Source organism: Homalodisca vitripennis, chromosome 5 (genome assembly GCF_021130785.1).
Source record: "Homalodisca vitripennis isolate AUS2020 chromosome 5, UT_GWSS_2.1, whole genome shotgun sequence".
Taxonomy (NCBI): domain Eukaryota; kingdom Metazoa; phylum Arthropoda; class Insecta; order Hemiptera; family Cicadellidae; genus Homalodisca; species Homalodisca vitripennis.
In genome coordinates this window covers 9,283,901-9,301,183 of record NC_060211.1, presented here as the reverse complement: position 1 = coordinate 9,301,183, position 17,283 = coordinate 9,283,901, and the positions used below count along the sequence as shown (strand labels likewise).

The following is a 17,283-nucleotide window of genomic DNA, read 5'->3' as shown; positions in this document are numbered from 1 at the left end:
CGTTAAACAGTCATATTAAAGTTTGATGACTTATCTTCTTTATACATTATCAAGGGTGATGACATGGCGATCATCAATAATCGTGAGAGGTGGTGACGTCGTTATCGTACAGCCAATGGTGGAAGATTGTAAAATCCACCTCTTAATTTTTTAACGGAATAGCCCATAGGATGACTTTTTTTAAAAGATCCTCATGAAAGGAAACGAAAAAAGACAACTCTGACAAGCCTATAATAAAAAGTGATCGACTTAATATATTGAAATTTGTTATACCAGTCTCCAGAGTTGTTAAACATTACTATGTTTTACATTTGAAGCTTTGAAAGTGTTTATAGAATTGACATGCTTTGCTGCATCTTCAAACGGTTATTTGTCACTAACACGAAACATATTGACAATGTAAGTGATTAAAATCTGTCTGAGGATGCTGCAATTGCAGCGAACTTGTTACGGTCTTATTTTAAAGATTTCCAGATTAAAAGAAAAAAAAGAAACGGTAATTGCACAGTAGCTTGATGGGTCCTTTGTTATTGGACATAAAAAAGGAATCGTACTTAGGTAATTTCTTAAATAAATGTTCCTTCTTCGTATGATCAAACACATAATATCAAAATAGTTACGCTGCAAAGAGTATAATATAATTAATGGTCATTTACAATAGCATTTGGCTCTATACCGAGATCTTAAATGTATTATACCAACCAAAGAACAAAGAATCCAGCCACTTAAAAAACCGAAATGATGTAGAACAGCGAGAGTTCATGATTTAAAATTAAATCTGCAAACTTATGAACAAGTTAAACAGAAATTAAGAAGAGAGGAAAAAACAGATTGGGACAGTACAGAACAGACAGGCAGCAGAAAAAATAGAGTATACCAACCAGCGCAGGGGCAAAGAGTGAGATTGAAGAGTAGATGAGGTTATGATGTTATTATGGTGGGTTATGGATGTAAATAAATAAGAGGTGCCAATTTTAAGTTGTGCAGATTTCTATAATTTTGATATCTCAGAAATGTCAGCAGATATTTTACAGGCTCGGAGAGAAGCTAGAAGGAGAAAAATCCTTGAGAATTCAGAAAATAGGTTGCGACGAATTACCGGAAGAAATGAAGTCAAGGAAAGTTTAGGTTAGTGATGCGTTGTTTGAATAAGAAACAATTTTTAACTAATCTGAATAAGAATTGGAGTTAACCAAGTTGTAGAAACTGTTTACCTGTTATTTGCTGGGTAGGATAGCTATTTTTTATTTTGGCTAAATTCCTTGAAATGTCTGGTGGGACGTAGTGAGACAAGTTACCCAGATTTGTATAGAGTTGCTCCTGCTACCTATAATAGATTATAGGGCTACAGTATAATAAGAGGCCACCACCACAATAGAATCATAATTATGATTATCTAAACTATAGAAACAAAAAACAAATTACATTATATAAAAACTATCTATGTTGTGTATATATAAAAGTTTGATATGATGATCAGACAGTTCTTAGAAAAAGTAATAAACAAGCAAAAAAAGGCACTCAAGTGATCTGAGATTGGTAAATGTACAATATACTTAGAAACAACTTAATATAACCTGATCACATAAAAAATCTTTTCTTGATTTGAAAATAACACATGATTACACAAACAACTCATTTAATCTCACTCTGAAAAAACACTATGACTAATTAAAAAAGAATAAATTAATATTCTTATATTTTAACTGCTCATGTAATGCACACTCAAACATAAATATCTTTGAGAACTAATTGATGGTAGCCTATAAGAGTTAACACACCACACAGTAGAGTGAGTAATGGACGCCATCGTTGTCCACAAGGCAGTCAATGCTACTGCATAGGATGGTTGTTTGTGTACTAAGCTGTTTTGCCACAGAACACTCAGATAAGTTATCGGGCACAGATAACACTGAAAATCATAGATACAAAAAGTACAGTGAACAAATATTTTCATATAATAATCATTGCAAAATGTATTGAGTCCGTATACTATTAGCTTACACAGAAATAACATATAATAAATAACTGTTATAGATACATTGACAAGGAAATTGAAAAACAAAAGAAAACAAATTTTTTGATAAAGAAGTAAAGGTAAATGAACATCTACCTACAATACAGCAAATCACCTGCACTATGCTATACAGCCTACAATAAATTAAATGAAACAAATGAATTAAATAGACAAATCAGGTACATACATTCTAATTTCCCTATTGAAAGAAGACACGGCCGAAGAGAATAAATCAATATTTTCAGGTAGAGCAATACCCAGTGGCATCATCACTCTATAATTTAAATTATGGTTGGCAACTCTAAAACATTCAGACATCCAAAATTCCTCTATGACATGGGTAGTGTTCAAAATGTAAATCCTCTACCACTAATACCTTGTCAATGTTTGTGAACAGTTGGATTTGCCTCACACTACTCTTCTACAGTGTTTGTCTTATAAGCTAAGAATTTTAGAAATAACAGCTGTACCCTTACCATTAACTAGGTAATTTGCAATATGTTACTACAGGATGAGTTGCTTGTTAAATTAGGTGGTAATTCGTTTATGTACAAGGCATGTGAACCCAAAATGGACAATTCTGGAGCAAACTATGCTTCATATGTGACCACCTGAATGTTTATTTATTGATATCTGTCATTCAAGTAAGACATGTCATGTACATTATGTAGGGTATGGTTAAACCCAGTACTACTGGAATCTTAAATGACAATTTAATTTTTCAGCAGATGAGGACGGAGAAGTAAAAAATGCTACCTCTGAAGTTCTTCTGAATGGCAAAGTCAACTATGGAAAAATGGATTGCTCATACTTTCCTTCACAAGCACAAATCCCCGCAGGTGATACTTTACCTGCAGGAATTTTACACTCAGAGCAGTTAAACCCGAGTCTCTCGGAGATGTCTGTTGATGAAGAAGTATCTTCACAAAGTACAACTCTTCACCAACCCAGTAGTATGTTTTACATATCCATGGCAGTTCTATTTAGACTCTTTTTAGAGTTTGATGTTCTCTACCTATGTGGTGATGTAAGTTATTAATTTATAAGATCAATTATATTAACATTTTATATATGTAAACAGCATGATTTACTACTTTTCCAGTTGGAATAAATTTAGCTAAAAGTATATTGTTAATTACTTTGTGTTGCAAATGTATATTTGCATAATTATTCTAAATAGTTATGTATCATTATGTGCAGTACTGGACTGAGCTGACAGCTGCTGCGTAGTTGAGAGAAATATAAACAAAGGATCTTAAAACATGATGGTGAATGATTCATCATCTTGGCATTTCACTAAATATGTCAATGTAGCACTGAAAAGCTAAAAATAATAAATGTAGCCTTTTTTTTATGAAATTGTCATAGTACCTATGGTTATTAGGGGTAAATGGGAAAGCCGATAGATGCACAATCCAAGATTGGACACTGGACCTGAGTTAAAGGCAGCACCGAATCAAATCCTGCCAAAGACCATTGCACGTTTTATCAGTCCACCTTGTACTGTTTTGACTCTCCTCCTTATTCTAAGATTCTCACACAGGTGAATGAATGAATGAATAACGTTTATTCCAGCAGTTTATATGTAACATATATACAATGGTTCTTAAATGAAATAGCTATTATTATATATACAGCAGCTCATATATGTAGAAGAAATGTAAGAAAAATGTAACGAATAGCACAATGAAAATAACAATACTGGAAAGCCTACATGGGCAATCTGCCTGTACGTAGGCCTAGTTGCATCTAGCCGCCAACATAAAATTTAAATAAAACGCTGGAATGTTAGTAGTAGAATAAAAATAAGGTAAAAAAGATAAAGGGGGATATATGTCTATTGCTACTTGAATTTTACTGTGTAAGTGACTGTTTTTAATCAAGCGGTGGAAACAAAATAAAAATGGTTATGTGCTGCTAAACTCAAATAATCAATTTATGGAGAAGTGAGATGAGAGAGAGAGAGATAGGGGAGTGTGTGTGTGTATGTGTGTGTGTGTTCGGTTAGTAATAGTAACAACGTCATGGTCAAGGGTCAGGTCCCCTGTACCCGGCAGTGATAATGATCTCCGCCTCTGATATGCCTAATTGCAATAGCCACTCATTGATACGATTTTTAAAAACTAACAAGGATTGTGCGTTAAAGAAATTATAAGCGTGAAAGAATCTAGAAATATTTCTGAATAGTATATTTGATATGTAATACGAATTAGTTGTGGAGAAAGATCTATATAGTTGTAAAGTGGCTATTCCTGTGTCACGGGCATATCGGGTGTTATATGAATGGGGAATTTCTGAAAAGATAGAGTGAAAGTGTGAGAAGATGTGAACCATGAGAGATTTTATAAATGACTGACGAACTGTAAGGATTGATAATTCTTGAAATAGGGTGTCAGTAGGGTAACGACGATTTTTGTGAAAAGCAAGTTTTAGCAACTGTTTCTGGCATAAAAACAGGCTATTTAGAGTTGTTTTACTAGCTCCCCCCCAAGCGATATTTCCAAATGATAGCATAGACTGAATGTAAGCGTAGTACGCCAGCTTTATCTCACTTGCACCAAGGACATCGCTCAGCTGTCTGAAAGCAAAAATCAATCGGCGTAATTTTTTAACTAAGTAATCTACATGATATGACCATGTCATCCTATGATCAAAAATAACTCCTAGATATTTGTAAGCTATTGTTTTATCTATGCTTTCGCATGTACATGAATCATTCATAAAATTTCCACAGCTATGAATTGTCAAATTTTTCAAATGGTAGTCAGAAATAGAGCGAAGAGATATTGGCAAGAATTTTGTTTTTGAAATATTAAGCGTTAATATGTTTTGATCAAACCATTTCTTTAACGTCATGAGGTCACTCTGAGCTTTCCTTTGCACTTCTAACCAGTTATTACCGTTTACAAAAATTGAAGAGTCATCTGCAAATAAAAAAAGTTTACCGTTTAAATTTATTTTCGAAATGTTATTAATGTAAATTAAGAATAAAATTGGTCCGAGAGTACTTCCTTGAACAACTCCATAGTCCACTGACAATGGATCACTAGCCACCCCGCAGACAGAAACAAATTGAAATCTATTACTAAGGTAGCTTGAGAACCACGCAAGGGGGCCTCCACGAACTCCAATAGCTTCTAATTTGTTAATTAGTTTGTCTCTCTTTACTGAGTCAAAAGCTTTCTTAAGATCTAGAAAAGCAAGCATTGAGTGATCACCTCTTGAAATAGAAGCATTTATTTCTTTATTTAAACCAAATAGGACATCTTTACATTTTTATCGCTTCTGAACCCATACTGACACCCACTCAAGATATTGTTTTGATTAAGATAGGATACTAATTGTTCTTTAATTATTCGCTCTAATATCTTGGAAAATACACTGAGTAAGGAAATCGGTCTAAAGTTACTTTTATTGGTAAATTCATCTGATTTATATAAAGGAAACTCTTTAGCCATTTTAAAAGTATTAGGAAAGACACCCAATAAAATACTAAGATTAATTAAATGGCACAAGGGTTTAATAAGGAACTGAATATTTGCCTTGAGAACATCAGCAGAGACACCATCAAAGCCGGGCGCAGAGCCCCCCCGCAGTGCGTTCACGTGACGTACAACGTCCACCTCAGTCACAGTGTTCAGGGTAAACTCACAGTCTAGTCTATAGTCAGCGTCATTCACAATCGGCACCCCACCCGAATCGATTGCATCCGCTAACTCCTGCCCCACGTTTGCAAAAAAAGAATTAAAGCTGTTTGCAGATTTCTGTATTACATCGGAAGTAATATCAGAAACCGCTGGCAAATGTTTTTTTATAGGAAAGGAAGAATTCTTGTTAATTTTTCCACTTAGCTCATTTATTACCGACCAGAATAGTTTGGGATTATTTTTTGACCTATCGATTTTATCGCGATAATAATCTCTTTTTGCTCGCTTTATAGAGCTACTGAGCTGATGTCTGAGATTCCTATAATCGGTTTTTAATTGTAAATTAAAAGGTTGTTTTTTTACAGATTTACTAAGTTTATCTCTGCGCTGAATCAATTTAATTAATGCCTAAGTTATCCAGGGTTTTAATTTTTTAAGTCTGGTGGTTCTATTAGAGATTTCTCTTTTAGCTGTAGACATAGTGTTGCAAACTATATTTATAAATAGCTCGGAACAGGAGTCAACATCAGCGCAACTCAACACGGGAGCCCAGTCGACACGAGCCAGGCTGTCGGTGAGAAGAGTGTAGTCGATGTAAGAACGAGGCGTATTGTCAGAGTCAGTGGTAGTAATGTCTCGTGACACCGAGATAGTCAGGCCAGTACTGTAGTGATCGGTAATGTCAGTGTGGACCACAGCTGCTCTCACATGATCCATGATAAAATGTCTTACAAAAATATGGTCCAGGCAGGAAACACGGTCGTCAGTTACTCTAGTAGGTTTATCAATACATTGCTTAAGTCCAGCACCCTCTAAGCAGTTTAAATATCTGTCCTTATGTTCTGTAGTTCTTAATAAGTCCAAATTTATGTCACCAAGAAAAATGCATGTTTTGGAACATTCTATGTCTTCGTAAAAGTGTTCTAGTTCGTCTATAAATAAGTTCAAGTCGCTATCAAAGGTTCTATACACAGCAAGAATATTATATTGTTTATTTAATAAGGTAAAGTCCAGTCTGAGGCTGTAAACGTCACCTAATGTTATCTGAGTGGTAGTAACTGATAATCGGTCGTTAACTAAAATAATTAGTCCGTCATTTTGATTCCGTTGTTTCTCAGTAGCTAAAAGTTCAAAACCTTGAATCCCCGCCCATTCCTCACCCCCTCTCAACCAACACTCCGACAGAACTATTAAATCTAATTTTTCAAATATGCTATTCAAATATAAAATTAACTGATCAAAATTCTTGGAAAAACTTCTTATGTTACAATGGAAAATGTTTAAACTGTTGCCACCACTATTATAAAATTTAACACATTCCGTGAATGAATCTAGCTCCAGACAAGATAACTTTAAATAGACATCATTGTCATCATCACCTTCCAATGAAGCCAGTTGCACAAACCCACGCACAGCCTGCCCGCCCAGTCATAAATAGGCTTTTAATATAATTTGTAGCATTATCTACAAGACCACAGATCTATGTACACTATATTAACATAACATGTTAATACATACATGTTACAGAACATGTTAAAGAATTTCATGGAGGTGAGTGGTCCATGAGAACGGGCAGAATTAGGATTAAAAGGGGATTGGCCTCCCCCCTTTTTTTTAAAGAGTATCAATGGTAGTAAAAAAAACTGCTAAATGAAAACTAACTTCTTCTAGTTTCAAAATAAATTGGTTTCCCCTTTAACCCTTTTAACCCCGAAAACGCCAACGTCCGATATGTCGGACGTCTGTTTTTTTTATTGTTAGTGGCTACTGTTATGTTCAAATGCCGAAATATTCGGTATTTTGGTTGTATAGGAGGAAAGGATAATGAAAAAAGCCATTTGAAGAACTTTGGATTTCTATTTTCGTCGTCTTTGACTAGAATTGACGAACTACCTAGACAGCTGTCAAAACCAGATGATCGGGTTAGATTACTGAAATTTTCGTTCATTGTTGTTGTTTACAATGTTATCGAAAGTTTTTTGAAGTGTTACTTTTGTTGATCAAGGATAAAATGAGTAAAAGAGTTATCTAACTCTCCTGTGAGTGAGGGAACAATAATTAACAGTCTAATCGATGGTGGTGTACAAGTGCAAGACGAACTGAGTGACAATTTCCTTCAGAATTTGTCAGATTCAGATGCCGAGAACGATTCTGATATTAGTGTTAGGGCTATTGATGACAATCAAAGTGATGTGGATGACACTGATGACGATCCTGACTTTATCTTACCATCAGATAATGAGGAGTTATTAGATAGTGAGGGGGATGTGGCACAGATAAGTTTACCTTCAACTTCCACTGGTAGGCCTAGAGGAGGCCTACCAGTTTTGGGAAAATCCTCATAGTGCAGCTATGTTTCAAGGTAGCACCTTCAAATTTGGTATATGTTCTAAGCAATTGCTCTAGTTTATAATGATATCATGCTCAAAATTTTAGTATAATTTTAAAAATAAATTATCAGATGCCAAACACAATTTTTATTTTTTTATTTATTTTTTATTTACATAATTTTTAAAATTAAATAACGAGTTTGTTTCAAATTAAAATTTCTTTTTATTATTTAAAAAACAGCATTTAAATATGAGTAAATAAAGTAAAAATTCATGCAAATCTAATGAAAAATAAAAAAGATACAGCATTTTTTGTAAATGAATGCACAACAGCGATTTTCCCCCTTGGCAATTTTGACTGGTACGATAAAAAAATGGCCGGCAGTAAAAGGATTAAACAATGTATCCAAAAAGTTTTAATTTGGTAAAATAAAAACAACCAGATTTGAGTCGCTTGACCTTATAGAGAAAAGCTGCTAGGCAACCAATTTTTTACATGCCTAAAGAAATGTTTGTTAAAAATAAGAATTTCTTTCGGTATGATGTTTGGAAATATAGGTAGTTTTTTTTACCCTTCTCACAACTTTACGGCTGGTGATAACTATGTGACTACTTTATAAGTCGCTAAAGCCATATGTTGAAATGTGTAAGAAATTTAAATATCTTTTTGGAATAGTTTAGTTCATTGGGGACACACAGATATCAATTTTGTCAGGGTTAAAGCCTTGTTTGATGGTTAAATACGCCATATAAGCGTTTAATTTAAATTAAAGTATTTTAACATAGGTTAAGCATTTATCCATAATGTTGTGTTGCAGAGCATGGTGATTGCATTCCTGGTTATGAAATGTGGAGTAATTTGTGTGTATGGATCGTTCATTCCCGAAAGTTCAAGATTTCTTGGAAGTTTACTCCTACTGAGTGGAATTTCACCACAGAAGATCAGAGTGCTGACACTTGTTACTAGTGTTGTGTATAGCATACTGAGGGACTTTGCTTTGTATATGTTTGTGTTTGTCTTTTCAGATTTATTAATTGGTATTTTAAAATACTTATTGTAAATAAGTTAGGCCTACTTGTTAATTGCATTATGTACTTGTTAAGTCAAATTTATTATAATACTTTCTAGTGCAACAAAGGAATGTATAAACTATAAATATCATATTGTCGCTAAATAAAGGGTAAAGACTAACCCTTAAAAATTGCCTGCCTTATCTTCACTCTCTATCTCAATGTTGGCTTGTCACAGATGCTAAATAAATTATTAGTTTTATCAAACCATATCACTGTACCTGTAGCTTAATGAAAACATATTAAGTTATTCAGTTTTGTATAAGTGCTATAGAATTTAACTGGTGCTATGTTTGAAGTTCAAAATAATTGTAATCCTGCTTTCAGTGCAATCAATTAAAAAAAAAACTGCCAAAATAAATACCCAAATCACTTGTCGTACGAACTTTATTTTAAATAAATATAGATTAAAGTGGTACTATTAAATCCAAAATATATATTTTTAGAGGTATAAAACACTTTGTGCTTGTGCGTACTAAATGATAAAAGTAGTCTGTAATCATTTTTTTTATAACGTTAATCTAATTTTCTCTGACTGTTTAGAAATTTGTACAAGTCTTAAAATAGTGCAAATATATTTTTGTTTACTACAAGAAATACATGTGTATATGAAATAAATTTACTATAATACAGATAGCAAAACAAAATCTAGATAATATTTAATTAATTAATTTTGTTATCAACAATCACTTTCCAAAATAATGAACTTATTTTCATTAATATTTTGAAACAACCTATAGAAAAGTGTGTTAGTTCACATACTAACAAAATTATGTGTAAATGTTTTAATAGCAACCGTGAAATATTTAAAAATCTCAAACAGTAATATAGCTTTAGTTTTATATCAAATAAATGATCTCACAAAACTAGATAAGTAGTAAAATAGTATGATTATTTCATGTTTCAATCCAGTAATAAATGCCAGCAAACGATGTATACATATTTTACAGTATTCAAATATTTATGTTACTATTTCTTATTTAGTACAATGTTATTTGGTAAAAGGAAAATACCTCACAGTTTAAATTATAATAATAATAGTCTTTACACCAAAGGTTGTTTTAATTGCAATGCGTTGTAGACCCGATATTTGAGTCCGTTCAATCTCTGCTCTTTGTAGGTAACTTTTTATAACACCTCAGAATTAATCTCAGCTTTGAATGGTGGAGAAATTTGATTTATAATAATTAAATCTTACCAAATTTGTTTGTTTATTTAATATATCAAGTTCAATTTACACATTTAAAATACATTTTCAGCTGAAGATTAATTTACCTTTGTTACTTTTGGAGAAATACATTTCAGCTCAATATTGCACACAGATTTTTAAAATTTAATTGTGGATATGTGTCCCACTGGAGATCTGAGTCCTTTAACTTTTACGGTTTTTAAGAGTGTTTGCCTGCAAGGCACTCTTATGACAACTCTCCAGCTCAGAGTAGACTGTCTGTATGCCTCATTCCATCACCACTTGCATACAACTACATGAACCAATCAGAAGCGAAAATGCATTCTACAGGACTGTTTTTCTATCTTTCTCTGGTGATGACTCAGACCCATAAAGTCGCATGCTGCCACTGTTTATGACCATGTACACCAATCAGAGTTGAGATTACCTCAAAGAGTTCTTTAGAAGTTTTTAACTCGTGGAACTGCATAGTAGATTCTATTTTTAGAATTTTTTTTTTTTACAATTTTAAGTATTTTGAAACATCATGTTAATTTAATGTTGGTTATTGTTTTTATATGGCTATAAAAACCAATACAATATGTTTATTAATTTTTGGCCCATTAAGAATGGAAAAAAGTCTGGAAAGAAATCAAATAAATGTTATAAATGAAGTGTAAACAATAATAATGTAAGTTTCATTCACCGTACTTACATTTTACCACATCTCCTAGTTTTGATGTCAAAAATATTCCACTAAATTTAATTAGTGTTGAAAAATTGTACTTTGTTTGCTTAACAGGATTTACAGTAAAACCTCGTTTATCCAGACCTCAGTTATCTGGATTGTGTCTACTGAGTGAAAAAGTCTAATTTGTTGAATTTCCAATATAATTTGTACTTCTGTTAACATTTGTTTAACGTTCAGAATTATGTGTAAAACATAATAACAAAAGTAGGCCTAGGAGAAGTTTTTAATTGTAAATTTGAAAGATGTAAATAATAATTGGTTTCAGACCGACAATAACATTGATGCGATGACTAACGTAGAAATTATATCTGCAGTGTGTCCTTCAACGGTAACAAAGGACAGTAAAAACGTTTCTGATAATAAAGAACCAGGTTATCGTAATTATTGTTGTTTTTGTAAAAAAATAAATTTCTTATCATCTGTAATTATTTTTGTTTAAAATTTGTTATTGATGAAAGGTTTGAAACAATAATAGGATTTCGGACATTTGTCATCATGTAGGAAGATAGTACATTACAAAAGGAAGAAAGGATTAAAAGAAGAGAAAGAAAAAGGATCAAACACAATCGAAAACTGCTTGGAGTCCAGACAGGAGAAACATAATCCAGGCTTTGTCTTTGCACAGGATGCAAATCACGAGCAAGAGAAGTTAAGACCACTATCACACATCACGTCAGTGCAGGCGGACGTGAAATAACAAGAAAATCAGTGTCAGCACTTTCTGTGGCCTCACAGTGTGACATCTGAAACAATAAGGAAGGAGGTGGGTGGGAGGGGGAAGGGTATGTTTTGGTCATAGACCCTATATACGAGAGCTATCCGGAAAGTAGATTAAGTTTTGCTCTGTTGCCGCTAGGGGCAGGACAATTGCGGCCATTTTGATGTCAGGGCATTTCTTCATTCAGTGGCTATCCAGCCGTGCTAGTGAGAGGTTACTGTTGCTCCCTGTTGTTTTACAATAGCAGTTTCAAATGTGTGACGCACTTTAAAATCCGGCAAGTTGTGAGGTGCGGTCGATAATACGGTTTTGTTGGCTAAACATAATAAACCAATTAAGATTTATCGCTAACTATGTGAAGTTTATAGGAATGATGTGATTACTGATGGTGGGTACCGTACTGCAAATCGGACTTGAGAATTCCTAGAAGCTTTTAAGTGAGAGGTGTTTCCACATCCGCCGTACAGTGTGGACCTTGCTCCCAGCGACTACCACCTGTTTCCTGCAATGAAGAACTGGCCTGCGACGCAGCGCTTTAATAACATGGAACTGCAGGAGGGTGTGACTACCTGGTTGAAGTTTCATGTGGCAGACGCTGGAATTTCTAAACTAGTTCACCGCTATGAAAAGTACCTAAATTTGTATGGTGACTGACTATGTTGAAAAATAGTATTTTTAGTGTCTCTTTCAAATGTTATAAAGCAATTTTTTTCCTTGTATTTTGTTTTTTGTTTATATAAAAATGTAATCTACTTTCTGGATAGCCCTCGTATCATATGACATGTGTATGAGTTTTGTTGGTTGAGGTTTTTTAAATGTTAGTCTTTTTAGGTTTTGTAGTTAGTACTTATTTTAAATATTAGTACCCACAGTGGACTAACCTCAATTGAAAAATGACTAAGCAGTTGGTCTGTTAATTTAATGTATGAAGCCTTAATAGGTTAATAGGTATAAACAAATTCTCATTGTGTATTATGTTGGCTTCAAGCCATTTCATGAGATGATTTTCAAACCAGTAATGTTGAGCAATTTTAGACTTTTCCACTAGCCCTTTTTTCATATTTTCTTTATGTTAACCCATTTTCTTTCTTTAATTTTTCTTTTGTAATGTACTATATATATCTTCCCAACTTATGAAGAGGATTTCAATCCTCTAAATGTTGTGTTTTACATTTTGTAACATGTAACAATGGCAAAAATGTCCAAAATCCTATTATCTGTTATGTATTGTGTTTTTTTTGCATTCCTGATTCATCTGGATTTTTGTTAATCTGCATCATGTGAGATCCTAAATAACTTCGATAAACGAGGTTGTACTGTACCTTCATCCTGCAAGAAGCAAGAATAAAAATGGTTTGGCTTTAACTTCTATTGATATTTCCAAAGCGATTTCTTCATTGATGTATAGATAATAGTAACTATGTCAATCTTAAGTTTCAAAATTAGACTTAGCAATACTTCACGGAACTGTGAGTAACAACATAATAAAATAGAATAGGTTACAATTTGTTAGGTTATAAAATTTGTTATTGTGAATTATATATATCCCTAGCCCAGCCATTGAATAGACTGTGACAATTAATATAGTACTGTAACAGTAAACCAGCCATTGAATAGACTGTGACAACTAATATAGTACTGTAACAGTAAAAGAAGAATCATTTCTCATTTCTCCACGTCTATTTTATTATTTTGGGGATGTCACTGATCATCAGACGTTCTTTGTTTAAAGTTTGGTACTGATGATAGAAGGTTTGAATAGATAATTGGATTGTGGACATTTGCAATCGTTATACTGTATATTGCTTTGTCTCTTTGAAGGCTAGTTCTATTTATGTGGTGTATACCTGAAGAATTTGGCAAAAAGTGGTTATTATTAAATTGGTTTGGTTTATAGTGAATTGAATATTATTTTGTTTTATTCTTTTCTGTTGTACCACTGCTATTCCAAACAAAAATTCTGTCAAAATTTGTGAACAAGAAATTTTAATGCTAAGTTAAAATGACCACTACACTGCTGCAAAATGTGTAAAATACTCGTATGTTGTTTGAAATATTTATTGTGTTTCTATACATTGAATGATTACTTGCAGTTTCACATAATATTTATGTATTTCCTTTATCTACACTATAAAGAGGTTTTAGTTTATTTATTAGTATTTGTAAATAAAGTGAATAAATGCAGGATTAATAAAAGTAGAAAGTCGGTTTAAAAAGTCAAATGCATAAATTTAACAAGGACGTTCCAGAACATCGAAAATGTGTACAATGTTGCCAAAAGATTAAAATAAGATTATTGACGAATGTAGTCTAATAACATTTCTCTATATTTTTAAGTTTTATATTTTTTAGAAAAAAACTCTTTTTTGTTGAGTACAAACATATTTAACTCATAGCAATCAAGTTACTTTATAAAATATTGTAATTGGTAGGGTTAAACAGCTTGCATAATATCTAGTGAAGAGCAGGAGATTTTTTTACTTCTATTTACATTTTTTTTTCTGCAGTTTACCTTAGAATCATCTCCTACCACTTAACACTCTGGAGGATATTTAGTACATATCGAGTGTTAAAGAAGTTATTTATATTGACTTCCTGTCAAAAGAGTGTAGATTTCTTTTTTGGAGGAAATGTAACTTGTGATAACTTATTCTTAAGTTATTTTCATGTAAAATATTTCCTGACCAGTTTTATATATATATATATATATATATATATATATATATATATAAATATCATTGCTAATTTAATAATGTATTTAAAGACTAAATGATAGCAGCTATTCGTCCCAGGATTATCCAAATTTAACTGTTACATCATTGTCTTTGTACAACCTGTACTAATGTACAGTTTGACCTATTTTTACATCATAAGATATCCCAATGTAAGTGTTTTAGACTAAATGTGATTTAGCATTGCACATATATAATATGAATTGTCGAAGAATTGTCATCTTCTTGACATTTGAGACACATGTTAATCAAATATGCATATAGTCAGCATTGATTCAAAATAAAATACATTTGTTTAAATCAGAGAAAATTTGTAATGCTCAGGACACATATTACTAGCTAATATAGAGAAAAGCTCAGTCATGTATATTTATTGTTAGCAATTCATTTTGAACAATTCAGTGCAGTGATAAAATATTTTTAATAAAAATACTTTTTTAAAGAAAGTTTTTCCTTTGATTCCTGGTTCCAGCTCATATAAACTGGAGAGAATTAGGAGTTGTATGTCTAATAATAGAAGTGGATTATTGCAGAATTTAACGAACCTGGAGGACGTAGTTTCTGGCATTTCTATTGAAAATTAAGCTGATAGGTTGTAAACCAAACAGTGGTGTATTTAGCAATAGTGGAATGCTATTTTGAAGAGTATTTGTGTCAACTTTGTGGGATTGCTAGCTATGAATCTTCAGCATTAGGGTAAGAATAAAAGACAATGACGCAATACCATTAAATACAGGCTAACATATAAAGAACACAACGCAACATGATCTGAGTATTTTATTCCATTTCAGATATGTATGAAGGTTTTAAGTTGATTTGCTCCCTTACTATCATGCATTTTAGAATTTGAACCCACTCTACTGGCTACAGTGTTTTCATCAGTTAGTCTCCAACTTTTCAAAATTTTGATTCTCAGTTCCTGTAATAATGTTTTACTTTGTAGCAGACTATAATATTGTAATTACAAATAATAGATCTCCCACATGTAAATTATCTTTTTTTTTTTTTAATAAAATATAAAAACAAATTCTTGATCAAATTTACGTATATGTAATTATGTACATATAAGTATGTATAGGTTTTATTACCTAAATATCAAATTATCCAAATTAATACAAAATAAAATGATACAAATAATTTAAATATCTTAATACTTAATTGGATGAATTGTGTTTTAACGAAAATACTACAATATACACATTTAAGGCTTGGTCTTTTTTGCAATACCTAACCTGATAATACTGATAACAAAATTCATATCCTTAATTGTGGTAAATTTGTTGGTCCTATGCCTTGGCTGTTATGGATTCTTATTAGCCAGCTTAGAGATTGTCATTAATTATAAATGCAATTTAATTACAAAACAATTCAACCAAAAAATCAATCTAAGTAATAATGTTTTATTGAATTTCTTATTGTATGTTACTCCTAACTAAACCTAATGACTTTATTCAACGTAACTAATAATAAATACATAATTAGATTCCAATATGAATTTATATTTTGTGAGAAGCCAATGAGGGATTTTATAGTTTGAGGATGATTGAATAATCAAGACAGTATTGAACATGAATGGTGGATTTTGCTAGTTTAGCAAGGACGCCTGAGTAATCAAGACAGTAATAAACACCAATGGCAGACTTTGCAATTTAGCAAGGATGATTGATCATGACAGTATTGAATACCAATCGGAATTTTAGTAGTCTAGTGAGGGTGATTGAATAATCAAGAAAGTACTAAATCATCACTCTGAAGTATCAATGCTCTCAAGTATTGTTACAATTTCAAAAGACCAAAAACAATAATTAAACAAATGTTTTTCAGTCAGGAAACATTTTAAGAAGTCTTATCTATATAAAACTATTGTTTCATTTATTTTGTGCATGTTCATAGTGTTCTAAAATATGCGCAAACAATGCAAAACAAATAAAACTAGACTTACAAAGGCTAGTTTGTCATACTAATTTCAAACTGACTACTTGAAAAGTTATGTGATTTAAGACGATTTGAATCAATCAAAACTGGTATCGGAATAATGACGTTTTAAAATTTGTCAAGATGAGTGTGTTAATTATTAATGAAACAATCCAGAGACTGCCCGTATGAGTTTCCATGTTTATTGGGAGCTCTAGAGCCATGCTTCTGATTATATTCTCCATTGTAAACTAGACATAATGTTTTGGTTTGAATTAGAAACGGCAATTAGAATGAATGGCTGATAAAATACAAAATATTTGTTGTTAGAAAGTTTTATTGTTTAGAAATGAATTTACAACTTTAGATAGTAATACATTAAATAACTTAATTTTTACGTCTCTTTCATATTTACAATGGAAAAATACATTTTTCCATTTTAATTCTGTTTGTTAGAATTTAAAATTAAATATGACATAACAACAATCACTTATATATTGTTTATAATTGGTAAAAACAATAAATTATTATTGTTAATAAATAGTATTTAACTTTTAACGCTATTTTGAAAAAATGTTATCTAAGCTATATTTCAAGTGTAAATTTAATATTAATTTAGACACAGACAACAGTACTTTATTCGCAAGATAACTCTCATTGTAAAGTCAGTTTTAGAGCAAATATAACGGTGAGATCTGAAAATCAGTTAATGTCAATGAAAAACATCCCATTGAATATAAAAATAACCACAAAGTAATATAAGAGTTATAGAATTATTTAACTTAACTTGGCGAATAGGTTAAATAAAATGAATTTTTACCTCTTTAATAATTGATAACAGTTATTTAGGTTGGTATAGAACATTAACAATGTATTTTTATCTTGTTTAGTCACAGCATGTAATCTAATCTTGAAGCTAGGTATCGTTACAGAAC

At 31.9% G+C, this 17,283-nt stretch overlaps 1 protein-coding gene across 2 annotated transcripts; it reads left to right on the top strand.

Moving 5' to 3' along the window:
- The first annotated feature begins 844 nt into the window (after nucleotides 1–844).
- LOC124361772 lies at nucleotides 845–14,873 on the top strand. 2 transcript variants are annotated; one of them, XM_046815738.1, is made up of 3 exons: nucleotides 845–1,128; nucleotides 2,743–3,044; nucleotides 8,813–14,873. In XM_046815738.1, the coding sequence occupies exons 1-3, from the start codon at nucleotides 1,014–1,016 to the stop codon at nucleotides 9,053–9,055; spliced, it is 660 nt and encodes a 219-aa protein (XP_046671694.1). In that variant the 5' UTR covers nucleotides 845–1,013; the 3' UTR covers nucleotides 9,056–14,873. The 2 variants fall into 2 exon arrangements, with proteins under 2 accessions (XP_046671694.1, XP_046671696.1); XM_046815740.1 differs by having other exon boundaries at nucleotides 850–1,128; nucleotides 2,746–3,044.
- The last annotated feature ends 2,410 nt before the right edge of the window (nucleotides 14,874–17,283 follow it).

Coding starts and splice junctions, on each gene's coding strand:
- LOC124361772 (XM_046815738.1), top strand. CDS start 1,014: ATGTCAGCAGATATTTTACAGGCTCGGAGAGAAGCTAGAAGGAGAAAA. Junction 1,129..2,742: donor TGAAGTCAAGGAAAGTTTAG/GTTAGTGATGCG, acceptor TTAATTTTTCAG/CAGATGAGGACGGAGAAGTA. Junction 3,045..8,812: donor TTCTCTACCTATGTGGTGAT/GTAAGTTATTAA, acceptor GTTGTGTTGCAG/AGCATGGTGATTGCATTCCT.